Raw genomic sequence first — 15474 nt, forward strand, 5'->3', positions numbered from 1 at the left:
ACCACGTGATTTCCACGTTAACATAGACTCTTTACAACATGATGGAACTTTGTACTCCTTTGCTGAAACAAGCAAGGTGTTGTAGCAAATGAGTCTTTGGTTGCCTAGGCAATGCACCCACCTCCCTGTAGCAGCAGCGCATGCATTCAGGAGAGGAGAAAATAAATTAAATGATAAATTAAATTAACATTTGGCTGACAAAACCATAATCTAAAATTCCATGACCGTCACAGCCCTAACTTCAAAAGCTCCTCAAGCCAAGTGGTCTGACCCTTCCCCCACATTTGAAAGGAGAGCTTCACCCCGGCTTTGATGTTTATCATCGACCTTTGGTAGGAACTGACTCACATCATGTCAAAGTGGAAGGATGGGTAAGAGTAATGGGTCGAATTAATTGATACAACCATCTGCCCTTGAAAAAGGTCAAATGAGCAGTGAATTGTAAATGCACATAATTTTCCTATCCTAATTTCGAATAATTCCGAATTTTATCCGATGGCTCTTGCATCCAATTTGTAGGGAGCTTTTTGTAAAAGATTTATTCTGAAACACAGCCTATTTAATACGTGTCCTTAAACACTGCAGCAATGATATTCCATTCGGAAAATGAATTTGGCATTCAATATGTTACGTCACTGCAGTACATCATCAGAGGTTAGTTATCTATCCTGTGAGCTGATACTGTAGTCCACTATTTCCAGCATTTTTCAGCGCGTGTGTGCAACTGACATCATCCCCCTGCGATGGCAATTTTTTAACATTTTACCACCAAGCCATGTTAGAGGAAATTAAGCAGCAGTGTTATTTATAGCCTCGGTAGAACAGCAGACACAAACCCGCGGAGCCCCGACTCTCACACTCGTACGGTGAAGGACATAAATACATCCCCCCCCCACATACACACACACACACACACACACATATATATATATATATATATATACACACACACACCCTGCCTGCCACCAACGAGCAGCCAGCACAATCCCACTCCTTCCTTCATTCATGCTTCCGTGAGGAGTGGCCTCAGCACACGTTCAGGGCTCAGGCCCCTTCAGCAGATGGGGAGGGAGGCAGGAAGCAAGGCACATTTCCAGCTGGATATCACAAGCAGCACCGTCATGGACTAAACTCGCGTCCTCTCGCCGGCTCCCTGCCGCACGCATGCACACGCACACAAACACACACACATACACAGACAGACATACTCCGGCCAGTCGGCCCAGAGCTGTCGGCTTCAAATGGATAAGCAGAATCGGGGCTTTCTACCTGTGTTGTCCTAGCAGCAGCCGCAGCAGCAGCAGCCGAGGGCAGGAAACAGCAGTGCTCTTGTCTCCATGTAGGTCAAAGCACAGAGCATTGAGGGACCCGGCCGCTGGTCACATGACACAGGCTAAAGCTAAAGAGTTTCATTCTTAGGGACTTTTCTCCTCTTCCTCCTCCCCCTCCTCTCCTGCCGGTGAGGCCGGCTTCCTATGGGCTCCTTTGTGTCGTCCTGTTTCTCCCAGCCAGGCCCAGCCGACGCCGCTGACGCCGCTGATGCCGCTGCCTCTGAAAGCGACTCCATCCAGTAAGTGGCGACCTTCAGCAATGCATGACATGCTGCCTTATCGTCATGACGATGGCTGCTCCTAGCCTTTCTTTCATAGGCTGTCGGCTGGGAGAATGCAGCCAAGCGGTTCGCTCTCCTCTCCTGCTGTTAAACGTGTGCCTTGTAGAAACAGACACCGATTTACTCCTTCTCTTTCTCTCTCTCTCTCTCTCTCTCTCTCTCTCGGTCTGTGTCGCTGTCTCTGTCTCTCTCTGTCTCCAGTGAAGGTTGTTAACGGGAGGCTTTGCCGTATTAATTTTGTTGTCCTTTTCCCCCTCACTTTCTCCTTCTCCCAAGAAGTGGGTGGTTCTTATGCTACCAGGAAAGAGAACAGGAGTCTGGCAAAGAATATTAATGTACTATTCAATGTCATGCTAAATGGAAAGCCAGTTGAGATATTAGACTCATTTGCCTATTTGCTGTCTGGGTTGAGAAAATATAGCCTCTCTGGGCATTTGTGTCAAGTCAGCAACTATATAATGTGCAGCCCAGTAACTCATCCAGGACAGCTCATACATTGGTGAAATATAGGCTGGTGTGAACCTAAATAATGTCCATGAAATGCAAAGATCATTCACATGATTTGTGTTTTAAAAATACATGCAATTTACTTTGTACACACAAGATGGACAGTTGACAGTGGTACATGTACATGGCATATCAGTGACCATTGAGTGACAAACGGAAATCAAAAGGACTAATCTCCTGTAAGACTTTAATACTCAGTTTCATTGCATTGAGTTGTTAAAACCTTCATCCTTCCTGCACACACAACGTGTAGTTCTCTAGAACCACGTTGGTGTTGTGGGGAGGATTTCATGCAACGTGCAGACCTTGATCGAAATGTAGCAAGGCTGAAAAAAAGCCATTTTAGTCTAAAAACAAATAGCCTTTTTACAGTTGAGATGTGGTTTGTAGTCATGTATATTAATTCAAGTCCAAAAACCGACCTTATGGTGGAAAAACAGGTGGAAACTGGCGTATGATAATTCCTCCACACTGTTGATAAGACGTGGCTAAACAAATCACGCCTTTTCTTTGCATCAATTGGAAATATGACGAGCAAGATTGGTCAATGAAGTTGCTCTTTACTGATTTGAATTGCTTTACATTGAATCTGCTGAGGTCATTATTGATCAACAGCAGGTCATTATATTTCTTAAATTAGCCTAATTAACAGGCCGAATAAGGAGATTTTTCATGTGAAGAGCCACGCTTGCAAGTTATATGATTGAAGTTTCTCTAACCATTGCCATTTTACTCCAATATTGGATGTTGAAATGTAATATTTACTGCATGTTGTGGTTTGTAGCAGGTTGGCGTACGAATAGTGAATACTGCACATTTCTATATTTGAATTTAGACCTAATCCTGTAGCTCTGGGTGGATTTAAGTAATAAACTTGATGATTGCAGCTTACTTCTTCAGGGTTAGCCTAGTGTGTCTTAGATGCCTGAATCAGACACACCATTATGTGTCATCCTTTAATCGTGACAAGGAACGTTCCTCAATAGTCTGTGCTGTTTATTGTTCAGAATAATATCGAAACACTATTTTATACATTTGGAGGATTACCCTGATATATGCAAGTCTATCATTTTAAGTATATCATTTGACACTTTTGGAGGTTTATTGCTATGAGGAATTGTTAGCCTCAGAAGTGAATATATGTCTATGTCTATGTCACCAGTGGGCTTTCTTCTGGCCATGATCCATGTGAATCATAGATGCTGTGACTGACTAAAAGGTCCCTCAGTGGTGACTGACTGAACGACTAACAGGTCCCTCAGTGGTGACTGGCTGACTGACTACCAGGTCCCTCTGTGGTGACTGACTGACTACCAGGTCCCTCTGTGGTGACTGACTGACTACCAGGTCCCTCTGTGGTGACTGACTGACTACCAGGTCCCTCTGTGGTGGCTGACTGACTACCAGGTCCCTCTGTGGTGACTGACTGACTACCAGGTCCCTCAGTGGTGGCTGACTGACTACCAGGTCCCTCTGTGGTGACTGACTACTACCAGGTCCCTCTGTGGTGACTGACTGACTACCAGGTCCCTCTGTGGTGACTGACTGACTACCAGGTCCCTCTGTGGTGGCTGACTGACTACCAGGTCCCTCTGTGGTGACTGACTGACTACCAGGTCCCTCAGTGGTGGCTGACTGACTACCAGGTCCCTCTGTGGTGACTGACTGACTACCAGGTCCCTCTGTGGTGTCTGACTGACTACCAGGTCCCTCTGTGGTGGCTGACTGACTACCAGGTCCCTCTGTGGTGACTGACTGACTACCAGGTCCCTCTGTGGTGACTGACTGACTACCAGGTCCCTCTGTGGTGACTGACTGACTACCAGGTCCCTCTGTGGTGGCTGACTGACTAACAGGTCCCTCAGTGGTGACTGACTGACTGACTAACAGGTCCCTCAGTGGTGACTGACTGACTGGCTGACTGACTACCAGGTCCCTCTGTGGTGACTGACTGACTACCAGGTCCCTCTGTGGTGGCTGACTGACTACCAGGTCCCTCTGTGGTGGCTGACTGACTAACAGGTCCCTCAGTGGTGACTGACTGACTGACTAACAGGTCCCTCAGTGGTGACTGACTGACTGGCTGACTGACTACCAGGTCCCTCAGTGGTGACTGACTGACTGGCTGACTGACAGGTCCCTCAGTGGTGACTGACTGAATGACTAACAGGTCCCTCAGTGGTGACTGACTGAATGACTAACAGGTCCCTCGGTGGTGACTGGCTGACTGGCTGACTGACAGGTCCCTCAGTGATGACTGACTGACTGATTAACAGGTCCCTCAGTGGTGACTGACTGAATGACTAACAGGTCCCTCAGTGGTGACTGACTGAATGACTACCAGGTCCCTCTGGGGTGGCTGACTGACTACCAGGTCCCTCTGTGGTGACTGACTGATTGACTACCAGGTCCCTCTGTGGTGGCTGACTGACTAACAGGTCCCTCAGTGGTGACTGACTGACTAACAGGTCCCTCAGTGGTGACTGACTGACTGGCTGACTGACTACCAGGTCCCTCTGTGGTGACTGACTGACTACCAGGTCCCTCAGTGGTGACTGACTGACTACCAGGTCCCTCAGTGGTGACTGACTGACTACCAGGTCCCTCTGTGGTGACTGACTGACTACCAGGTCCCTCTGTGGTGGCTGACTGACTACCAGGTCCCTCTGTGGTGACTGACTGACTACCAGGTCCCTCTGTGGTGACTGACTGACTACCAGGTCCCTCTGTGGTGACTGACTGACTACCAGGTCCCTCTGTGGTGGCTGACTGACTAACAGGTCCCTCAGTGGTGACTGACTGACTGACTAACAGGTCCCTCAGTGGTGACTGACTGACTGGCTGACTGACTACCAGGTCCCTCTGTGGTGGCTGACTGACTACCAGGTCCCTCTGTGGTGGCTGACTGACTAACAGGTCCCTCAGTGGTGACTGACTGACTCGCTGACTGACTAACAGGTCCCTCAGTGGTGACTGACTGACTGACTAACAGGTCCCTCAGTGGTGACTGACTGACTGGCTGACTGACTACCAGGTCCCTCAGTGGTGACTGACTGACTGGCTGACTGACAGGTCCCTCAGTGGTGACTGACTGACTGATTAACAGGTCCCTCAGTGGTGACTGACTGAATGACTAACAGGTCCCTCAGTGGTGACTGACTGAATGACTAACAGGTCCCTCGGTGGTGACTGGCTGACTGGCTGACTGACAGGTCCCTCAGTGGTGACTGACTGAATGACTACCAGGTCCCTCTGTGGTGGCTGACTGACTACCAGGTCCCTCTATGGTGGCTGACTGACTAACAGGTCCCTCAGTGGTGACTGACTGACTAACAGGTCCCTCAGTGGTGACTGACTGACTGGCTGACTGACTACCAGGTCCCTCTGTGGTGACTGACTGACTACCAGGTCCCTCAGTGGTGACTGACTGACTACCAGGTCCCTCTGTGGTGACTGACTGACTACCAGGTCCCTCAGTGGTGGCTGACTGACTACCAGGTCCCTCTGTGGTGGCTGACTGACTACCAGGTCCCTCTGTGGTGGCTGACTGACTACCAGGTCCCTCTGTGGTGGCTGACTGACTACCAGGTCCCTCTGTGGTGACTGACTGACTACCAGGTCCCTCTGTGGTGGCTGACTGACTACCAGGTCCCTCTGTGGTGACTGACTGACTACCAGGTCCCTCTGTGGTGACTGACTGACTACCAGGTCCCTCTGTGGTGGCTGACTGACTAACAGGTCCCTCTGTGGTGACTGACTGACTACCCGGTCCCTCTGTGGTGACTGACTGACTACCAGGTCCCTCTGTGGTGACTGACTGACTACCAGGTCCCTCTGTGGTGGCTGACTGACTACCAGGTCCCTCTGTGGTGACTGACTGACTACCAGGTCCCTCTGTGGTGACTGATTGACTAACAGGTCCCTCTGTGGTGACTGACTGACTGACTAACAGGTCCCTCGGTGGTGACTGATTGACTAACAGGTCCCTCAGTGGTGACTGACTGACTGACTAACAGGTCCCTCGGTGGTGACTGACTGATTGACTAACAGGTCCCTCAGTGGTGACTTACTCTCACTATCAGAGAGCAGTGTGACTCAGATCTCGCTCTCTGTATATCTCTCACTATAGCGGCTCACTTCTCTCGCTCTCTGTATATCTCTCACTATAGCGGCTCACTTCTCTCTCTCTGTATATCTCTCACTATAGCGGCTCACTTCTCTCTCTCTGTATATCTCTCACTATAGCGGCTCACTTCTCTCGCTCTCTGTATATCTCTCACTATAGCGGCTCACTTCTCTCTCTCTGTGTTTATCTTTGTATTTCTACTTTCTGTTTCTGTTTTTCTGTATCTACAGGTAACTGCCAAAATAAAGGAAACACCAACATAGTGTCTTAATAGGGCGCTGGGCCACCACGAGCCAGAACAGCTTCAATGCACCAGGCATAGATTCTACAAGTGTCTGGAACTCTATTGGAGGGATGCGACACCATTCTTCCACGAGAAATTCCATATTTTGGTGTTTTGTTGATTGTGGTGGAAAACGCAGTCTCAGGCGCTGCTCCAGAATCTCCCATAAGTGTTCAATTGGGTTGAGATCTGGTGTCTGAGATGACCATGGCATATGGGTTACATATATTTTTAATGCTCATCAAACCATTCAGTGACCTCTTGTGGATGGGGGCATTGTCATCCTATGGGGGCATAGCCATGGTAGCCAAAATAATGGCCTGCCCAGCATTTATATACATGACCCTAAGCATGGGATGTTAATTGCTTAATTAACTCAGAAACCACACCTGTGTTGAAGCACCTGCTTTCAATATACTTTATATCCCTCATTTAATAGTGTTGAGCGATTTTACCGATATTATTATTATCATTATTATCATTATTTTTATTTTATTTATTTTTAAACAACTAAGTGATGATGTCGGTTATATTATTTGAATTCCGTTTTGTTCCGGGGTTTTTTTCTGTGAGCTCTGCGCCCATTGCAGTTTCTCTAGAGATAAATCATATCCAGCCTGAACTGTGCGATGTAGTAGGGAGTTGTAGTTTCCAACAGGACAATATTCTACATAGTTTAGCGCATAAAACGTGGTAATTAACTACAATGACCATAAGCCATTGCGCATCTACTTGTCCGGTCTGTGTTTCTTTTACACCTGCTACGGAAGAGGCAGAAGAATGCACAATCTTGAGGGGATATAGAGAGCAGCTGTTGCTTCGTGAGGTATCTCTAAAATACATGATCTAAGTGATTGATAGTTGGTATTCAGCAGTCAGAAAAGTATGCCTTATTTACTTTGAAGAATTACAAAATAGTGATTTTTGTCAGACAACAAATGCATCAGCTCTATAGAGATGAGATGATGACTTGGAATGAAAGAATAAAGTCATCAAATAAAACAAATAGTTTAATATACACCTCTACTGAAATATTTTATTAAAGTAATGTGAATAAATGATGGTTAATTAGTGATAAGCAGTAATGTACAGTCACTACCATCATGGGACTTTTATTCTGTTACAGCATGCAACCCACATAATCAAAACCGAAATCGAAAACCGCTATTATTTTTAAATAATAGAACAGAAACCGAACCGACCTCAAAAAGCACTAATCGCTCAGCACTATCATTTTCTCAAGTGTTTCCATTATTTTGGCAGTTACTTGTATTTCTCTCTCTCTGCCTCTCTCCCTCTCTTTCTCACTCTTTCTCTCTCGCCATCTTTCTCTCTCTCGCTCTCTGTATCTGTATTCATCTATTGCTGTTTCTCTCTTTCTCTCTGTATCTCTCTGTATCCATGTTTCTGTCTGCCTCTCTCTTTCTCTTTGTATCTCTCTGTATCCATGTTTCTGTCTGCCTCTCTCTTTCTCTTTGTATCTCTCTGAATCCATGTTTCTCTCTGCCTCTCTTTCTCTTTGTATCTCTCTGTATCCATGTTTCTGTCTGCCTCTCTCTTTCTCTTTGTATCTCTCTGAATCCATGTTTCTGTCTGCCTCTCTCTTTCTCTTTGTATCTCTCTGTATCCATGTTTCTGTCTGCCTCTCTCTTTCTCTTTGTATCTCTCTGTATCCATGTTTCTTGCTGTCTCTGCTCTTCTCCTGCCTGCCTCACCCAGAGCTCATGGGTAAAAGGCAAACAAACACCATGTATTGTCACAGCCATATTGAGTTGTTTGGAACTTTTGAATAAAGCCATTCTGATGGTTTCAGTGTCCTCCAGAAAGCCTTCTCCCCTTCTCCCTCCTCTCTCTTGTCAGGGTTCAGAGATAGGAGAACCTCAATCAGCACGCTATGTTTGGAGCTTTTTAGTAAAGCCTTTCTGTTCAATGTCTGATGCCTCAATCAGAACATCAAATAAGTAAATTATCAAATAAAACCAATGTAAAAGTGAGACATTTGAGCCTCTTTGGAAAGGAAGCCTGTCTTGCAGCCAAGCACCTTTTTCATGAGATTCAGCAGGGAGTTTGTTTTACGTTAGCGAAGAGGAATTTGATGAGCCACCTGCACAACAGTGAGGTGTACGGTGACACAACAAGCGATGAGGTCTTATACCAACCCATCAGACTGCTGAACACTTGAACTGGACTGACCATCTGCTCTGATTCTCTGCACCTTAGAACACATGCACTCACTCATGCACACACCCACACAGACATATACACACACACACACATATACACACACACACATACACACACTGGCCAGTTTGTTAGGTCCACCCATTTAGGATTGGGTTGGACCCCCTTTGCCTCCAGAACTACCTGAATTCTTCGGGGCATGGATTCTACAATGTGTCCGAAATGTTTGTTGCTCAATTGGTATCAAAGTACGTAACGTGTGCCAGGAAAACATTCCCCACACCATTACACCACCGCCACCAGCCTAGCCTGTACCGTTGACATCAGGCAGGATGGGGCCATGGACTCATGCTGCTAACGCCAAATCCTGACACTACCATTAGCATAACGCAACAGGAACCAGGATTCGTCGGACCAGGCAATGTTTTTCCACTCTCAATTGTCCAGTGTTGGTGATCGCGTGCCCACTGGAGACGCTTCTTCTTGTTTTTAGCTGATAGGAGTGGAACCCTGTGTGGTCGTCTGCTGCAATAGCCCATCCATGACAACGTTCGACGAGTTGTGCGTTGCGAGATGCCGTTCTGCACAACACTGTTGTACTGCGCCGTTATTTGTCTGTTTGTGTCTCGCCTGTTAGCTTGCACGATTCTTGCCATTCTCCTTCGACCTCTCTCATCAACAAGCTGTTTTTGCCCACAGGACTGCCACTGATGATGTTTGTTTTTTTGTCGCACCATTCTCGGTAAACCCTAGACACTGTCGTGCGTGAAAAGCCCAGGAGGACGGCCGTTTCTGAAATACTGAATCTGGCGCCAGGCACCGACGATCATACCACGCTCAGTCGCTTAGGTCACTTGTTTTGCCCATTCTAATGTTCAATCGAACAGTAACTGAATGCCTCGATGCCTGTCTGCCTGCTTTATATAACAAGCCACTGCCTTGTGACTCACTGTCTGTAAGGGCAATCTATTTTCGCGAATGGGGTGGTGTACCTAATACACTGTGAACATTCATGCTACACACACATCACAACTGCTGCTACCAGACTCTTATTATACTGCTCAGTCTATACACTGCCCCCCATTCCCCCCTTCCCCAATACACATGTAAATATTGGACTATAAACTGTGCCTTCCTGTATATTCTATTCTACCGAGCCATTTACCCTCTGGAAGACAACGACACTAATGCTGAGCATTGTCAGAAAATCACACCCCTTTTCTGCTGTTCTTAACTGCCAAATAATCATGTGAACAAACTTATTATGAAGTATATAAGATTCACAACCAAATGAGAAGCTGGTGGAAGCTTAACAAGACATACTGAATCAAAGAGAGATCAATGAACTAGCCATGCCCTTTAGTGTTGTCTCTAAGGACGGTGAATCTGAGCTTATAGGCTAGATGACGGTGCAGATGCTGAGTCATTCCTCCAGAGACAGATGGCCCTCTCCCCACATCCCCTACCCTCTCTGTCAGGGTTTCCCTTAGGCACAGGTCTAGGATCAGCTTCCCCTCCCCAAATCTTAACATTAACCATTGGTGGGGGAAATGCAAAACTGACTGAAGATCAGTGTCTAGTGGCAACTTCACCCTAGACTAGTGGTCCCCCCCCACCAGTCCGGCTTTCAACAAACTCGTAATAGGTGCAATTTCAAAATTGGGTAAGGCATCATCAGTTTTCCTCTTGTCATGTCAGTCATTCCATACCTTATAGCAGGGTTTCCCAAACTAGGTCCTGGACCCCCCTGGGTGAACGTTTGAGTTTTTTTCCCTAGCACTACATAGCTAATTCAAATAGCCAACTAATCATCAAGCTTTGATTATTTGAATCAGCTGTGTAGTGCTAGGGCAAAAACCAAAACGTGCACCCGGGGGGGGGGCCCCAGGACCGAGTTTGGGAAACCTTGCCTTAGAGAGCTATTTATAACTTGGCAGAAATGTCCAGATCAACTAGCCCATGTCAGCTATCATTTTGTTTTGGCTAGGTTTTTTAGCCCATAGATTTTGTAGTAATGTTCGAGTCACTCAAATATCACATGAATACTCATTAGACATGGCAAAATGTGTAGAATTGCAAGAAAATTAGCTTTAAAACGGCAACATTTTCTCTGCACCACATTATAAATGTATAGAATTGCAGGAAATAAGCTTGGGGGTGCCTAAATGAAAAAGTTTGGGAACCCCTGCCCTAGACCGTCAGGGTTCAGTGTTAGGACTGGGCTTCATCTGCACGCTGTCATCTCCTGAGCCGATGCAACGCGATGCAGGGGAGGATAACAGGAAGCAGCTCCATTCCTCTGGTATGGTAATTGTCTTGTGCTCTTTGACTTTTACATTTTTACATTTTAGTCATTTAGCAGACGCTCTTATCCAGAGCGACTTACAGTTAGCACATACATTATTTTTATCGAACCCACAACCCTGGCGTTGCAAACGCCATGCTCTACCAACTGAGCTACATCCCCTGCCGGCCATTCCCTCCCCTACCCTGGACGACGCTGGGCCAATTGTGCGCCGCCCCATGGGTCTCCCGGTCGCGGCCGGCTACGACAGAGCCTGGATTCGAACCAGGATCTCTAGTGGCACAGCTAGCACTGCGATGCAGTGCCTTAGACCACTGCGCCACTCGGGAGACATTTTAGATCACCACTCTCTTCTTTTTTCTGTGTGTGTGTGTGTGTGTCTTTTGTTCACACACAAACACACCCTCTTTCTCTTTTACGTCTGAGTCCTTGCAGTGCTTTTCTGTAATCCCCTGTGTTTCTCCTCCACTCCCCTTACTCCAGGACGATGATGGGCTGAGCAGACTGCTGCCGGGTCATATGATGATGGGCTGAGCAGACTGCTGCCGGGTCATATGATGATAGGCTGAGCAGACTGCTGCCGGGTCATATGATGATAGGCTGAGCAGACTGCTGCCGGGTCATATGATGATAGGCTGAGCAGACTGCTGCCGGGTCATATGATGATGAGCTGAGCAGACTGCTGCCGGGTCATATGATGATGGGCTGAGCAGACTGCTGCCGGGTCATATGATGATGGGCTGAGCAGACAATGCTGCCGGGTCATATGATGAATGGTGAGCAGACTGTGCTGCCGGGTCATATGATGAATGGTGAGCAGACTGTGCTGCCGGGCCATATGATGATGGGCTGAGCAGACTGCTGCCGAGTCATCTGAGCGCTTGCCGGGTCATTATTGGCGAGCAGACCGCATTGATGGGCTGAGCAGACTGCTGCCGGGCCATATGATGATGGGCTGAGCAGACTGCTGCCGGGCCATATGATGAATGGTGAGCAGACAGTGCTGCCGGGTCATATGATGAATGGTGAGCAGACTGTGCTGCCGGGTCATATGATGAATGGTGAGCAGACAGTGCTGCCGGGTCATATGATGAATGGTGAACAGACAGTGCTGCCGGGTCATGTGATGAATGGTGAGCAGACAGTGCTGCCGGGTCATGTGATGAATGGTGAGCAGACTGTGCTGCCGTGTCATATGATGAATGGTATAAAGAAAATAAACCATGTGAGAGGGGCCCACCGTATGGAGGAGGCACAGTTAACCCAGGCCAGGATAGGGCCTCAGATGATATACAAAGGAAAGCGGGAAAAACCAGACACATATTTTTCTTCGCTGGTCTCAATATTTATTACTGTTGATTTGTCATACCTGAACTATTTTTCTATCAATCAGTAAAAAGTAGGCCTAATAAAAACCATTCGCTCTGAAAGCGTCTTGTGATCCAGTCAACAGTCCTTTATTTGTGGTTCTTGTTATGTCAGTGGCCCTGATCAAGACACATGACACAAGTACGTGAGATGTCAGAAAACAGAGAACAAAGTCGTACGTAAGAGATGTTGAATACACTGAACAAAAATAGAAACGCAACATGTAAAGTGTTGGCCCCATGGCTTATAAAATCCATGGCTTAAAAACAAAGGTGTCATTGTACGCTGATGATTCATGTTTTCTTTTAAATCCACAAATTGAATCCCTCCACAGCCTCATAGAGGATCTAGATACATTTTCTAACCTCTCTGGATTACAACCAAATTATGATAAATGTACTATATTACGTATTGGATCACTAAAAAAATACAATTTTACATTACCATGTAGTTTACCAATAAAATTGTATGATGGTGTGTTGGATATACTCGGAATACATAATAAATTATCTCACTCCAATAAAGTTTAATAGAAAGTTAGCAAAAATAGATAAGATCTTGCTACCATGGAAAGGTAAATACCTGTCAATTTGTGGAAAAATCCCCCTGATTAACTCTTTAGTATTATCCCAGTTTACCTATTTGCTTATGGTCTTGCCTACGCCTAGCGAAAAAAAGAATCCATTTTATTTGGAACGGCAAGCTAGACAAAATTAAACGGGCCTATTTATATAATGAATATGAATTCGGAGGACAGAAATGATTAAATATTAAAGCATTAGACCTATCACTTAAAGCTTCAGTCATACAAAAGTTATACTTAAATCCGAACTGGTTCTCCAGCAAATTAGTAAGATTGTCTCACCCAATGTTCAAGAATGGCCTTTTTCCCTTTATTCAGATTACAACCTCTCATTTTCAGTTATTTGAAAAGGAAATCATCTCCCAAATATCACTATTTCTAAAACAAGCCATAGAAAGTTGGTTGCAAGATCAATTTAATCCTACAGAAACGACAGAACAAATAATGCAACAAATATTGTGGTTAATCTCAAATATACTAATTGATAAAAAAAAAATATATTTTGACAAAATGTTTTAAAAAGGTATAATCTTCGTAAATGATATCATCGGTAGGACTGGTGGAGTTATGTCGCACATGCAGCTAACAAAAACATATGGAAATGTCTGCTCTACCCAAAATTACAACCAAATAATTGCAGCATTACCGCAAAAATGAAAGAGGAAAGTGGAAGGGGGGAAAAAGTAAGGAACTTGTCTGTCGGCCCTGCATTAAAGAACATAATTTGTTAAAGAAAATTGTGATAAATAAAAAAGTATACCTGTTTCATTTAAGGACCAAAGGATTGACAGCTGTCCCATATAGATTGCAAAATAGTTGGGAAGAGATTTTTGACGTACCGATTCCATGGCATAGTGTGAACTGATACGCAAAACGACGTCGGATTCAAAACTTATAATTTTTCAATTTAAATTATTATATAAAATTCTTGCTACCAATAGAATGTTATTTATATGGGGGATACAATCTTCCCAGCTCTGCAGATTTTGCTGCGAAGAGACAGAATCATTAGATCATTTGTTTTGGTACTGTCCATTTGTAGCTTGTTTTTGGACACAGATCCAGGAATGACTAAAGAATTGCAATATTTACCTGGAGCTGACCCTGCAGATAGCACTACTGGGTGATCTGAAAAGTCATAGTCAATCGATCAATAATATAATAATAGCAAAAATGTTTATTTTCAATTCACAAACTGTAGAAACAATAAGAATTGAAAGGTTCAGAACTTTTGTAAAACATCACAGTACAGTTGAAAAAGATATGGCAAATAGAAATCCAACATGGATGGTGTTAAGAGATAGATGGGTGGTGTTGAAGGATGGGACTAATAACAACCAACAACAACAAGATACAGTGGGGGAAAAAAGTATTTAGTCAGCCACCAATTGTGCAAGTTTTCCCACTTAAAAAGATGAGAGGCCTGTAATTTTCATCATAGGTACAGGTCAACTATGACAGACAAATTGAGAAAAAGAAATCCAGAAAATCACATTGTAGGATTTTTAATGAATTTATTTGCAAATTATGGTGGAAAATAAGTATTTGGTCACCTACAAACAAGCAAGATTTCTGGCTCTCATAGACCTGTAACTTCTTCTTTAAGAGGCTCCTCTGTCCTCCACTCGTTACCTGTATTAATGGCACCTGTTTGAACTTGTTATCAGTATAAAAGACACCTGTCCACAACCTCAAACAGTCACACTCCAAACTCCACTATGGCCAAGACCAAAGAGCTGTCAAAGGACACCAGAAACAAAATTGTAGACCTGCACCAGGCTGGGAAGACTGAATCTGCAATAGGTAAGCAGCTTGGTTTGAAGAAATCAACTGTGGGAGCAATTATTAGGAAATGGAAGACATACAAGACCACTGATAATCTCCCTCGATCTGGGGCTCCACGCAAGATCTCACCCCGTGGGGTCAAAATGATCACAAGAACGGTGATAAAAAATCCCAGAACCACACGGGGGGACCTAGTGAATGACCTGCAGAGAGCTGGGACCAAAGTAACAAAGCCTACCATCAGTAACACACTACGCCGCCAGGGACTCAAATCCTGCAGTGCCAGACGTGTCCCCCCTGCTTAAGCCAGTACATGTCCAGGCCCGTCTGAAGTTTGCTAGAGTGCATTTGGATGATCCAGAAGAGGATTGGGAGAATGTCATATGGTCAGATGAAACCAAAATATAACTTTTTGGTAAAAACTCAACTCGTCGTGTTTGGAGGACAAAGAATGCTGAGTTGCATCCAAAGAACACCATACCTACTGTGAAGCATGGGGGTGGAAACATCATGCTTTGGGGCTGTTTTTTTCTGCAAAGGGACCAGGGACGACTGATCCGTGTAAAGGAAAGAATGAATGGGGCCATGTATCGTGAGATTTTGAGTGAAAACCTCCTTCCATCAGCAAGGGCATTGAAGATGAAACGTGGCTGGGTCTTTCAGCATGACAATGATCCCAAACACACCGCCCGGACAACGAAGGTGTGGCTTCGTAAGAAGCATT

At 45.4% G+C, this 15474-nt stretch overlaps 1 protein-coding gene across 3 annotated transcripts in view; it reads left to right on the forward strand.

The window, feature by feature from the left end:
* Nucleotides 1-15474, forward strand: part of psd3l (pleckstrin and Sec7 domain containing 3, like) — a 143104-nt gene that overhangs the window by 23865 nt on the left and 103765 nt on the right. Inside the window, exon 1 of one of the 3 annotated variants that reach the window (XM_041897440.2) lies at nt 999-1570. The exons of the other annotated variants lie outside the window; for them this stretch is intronic. Coding sequence (XP_041753374.2) covers nt 1476-1570 — 95 coding nt within the window. The 5' untranslated portion in view covers nt 999-1475. Of the gene's footprint in view, nt 1-998; nt 1571-15474 lie in introns of those variants that run through there. 3 annotated transcript variants of the gene reach the window in all.

The sequence above is a fragment of the Coregonus clupeaformis genome, chromosome 15, assembly GCF_020615455.1.
Source record: "Coregonus clupeaformis isolate EN_2021a chromosome 15, ASM2061545v1, whole genome shotgun sequence".
Classification (NCBI taxonomy): Eukaryota; Metazoa; Chordata; class Actinopteri; order Salmoniformes; family Salmonidae; genus Coregonus; species Coregonus clupeaformis.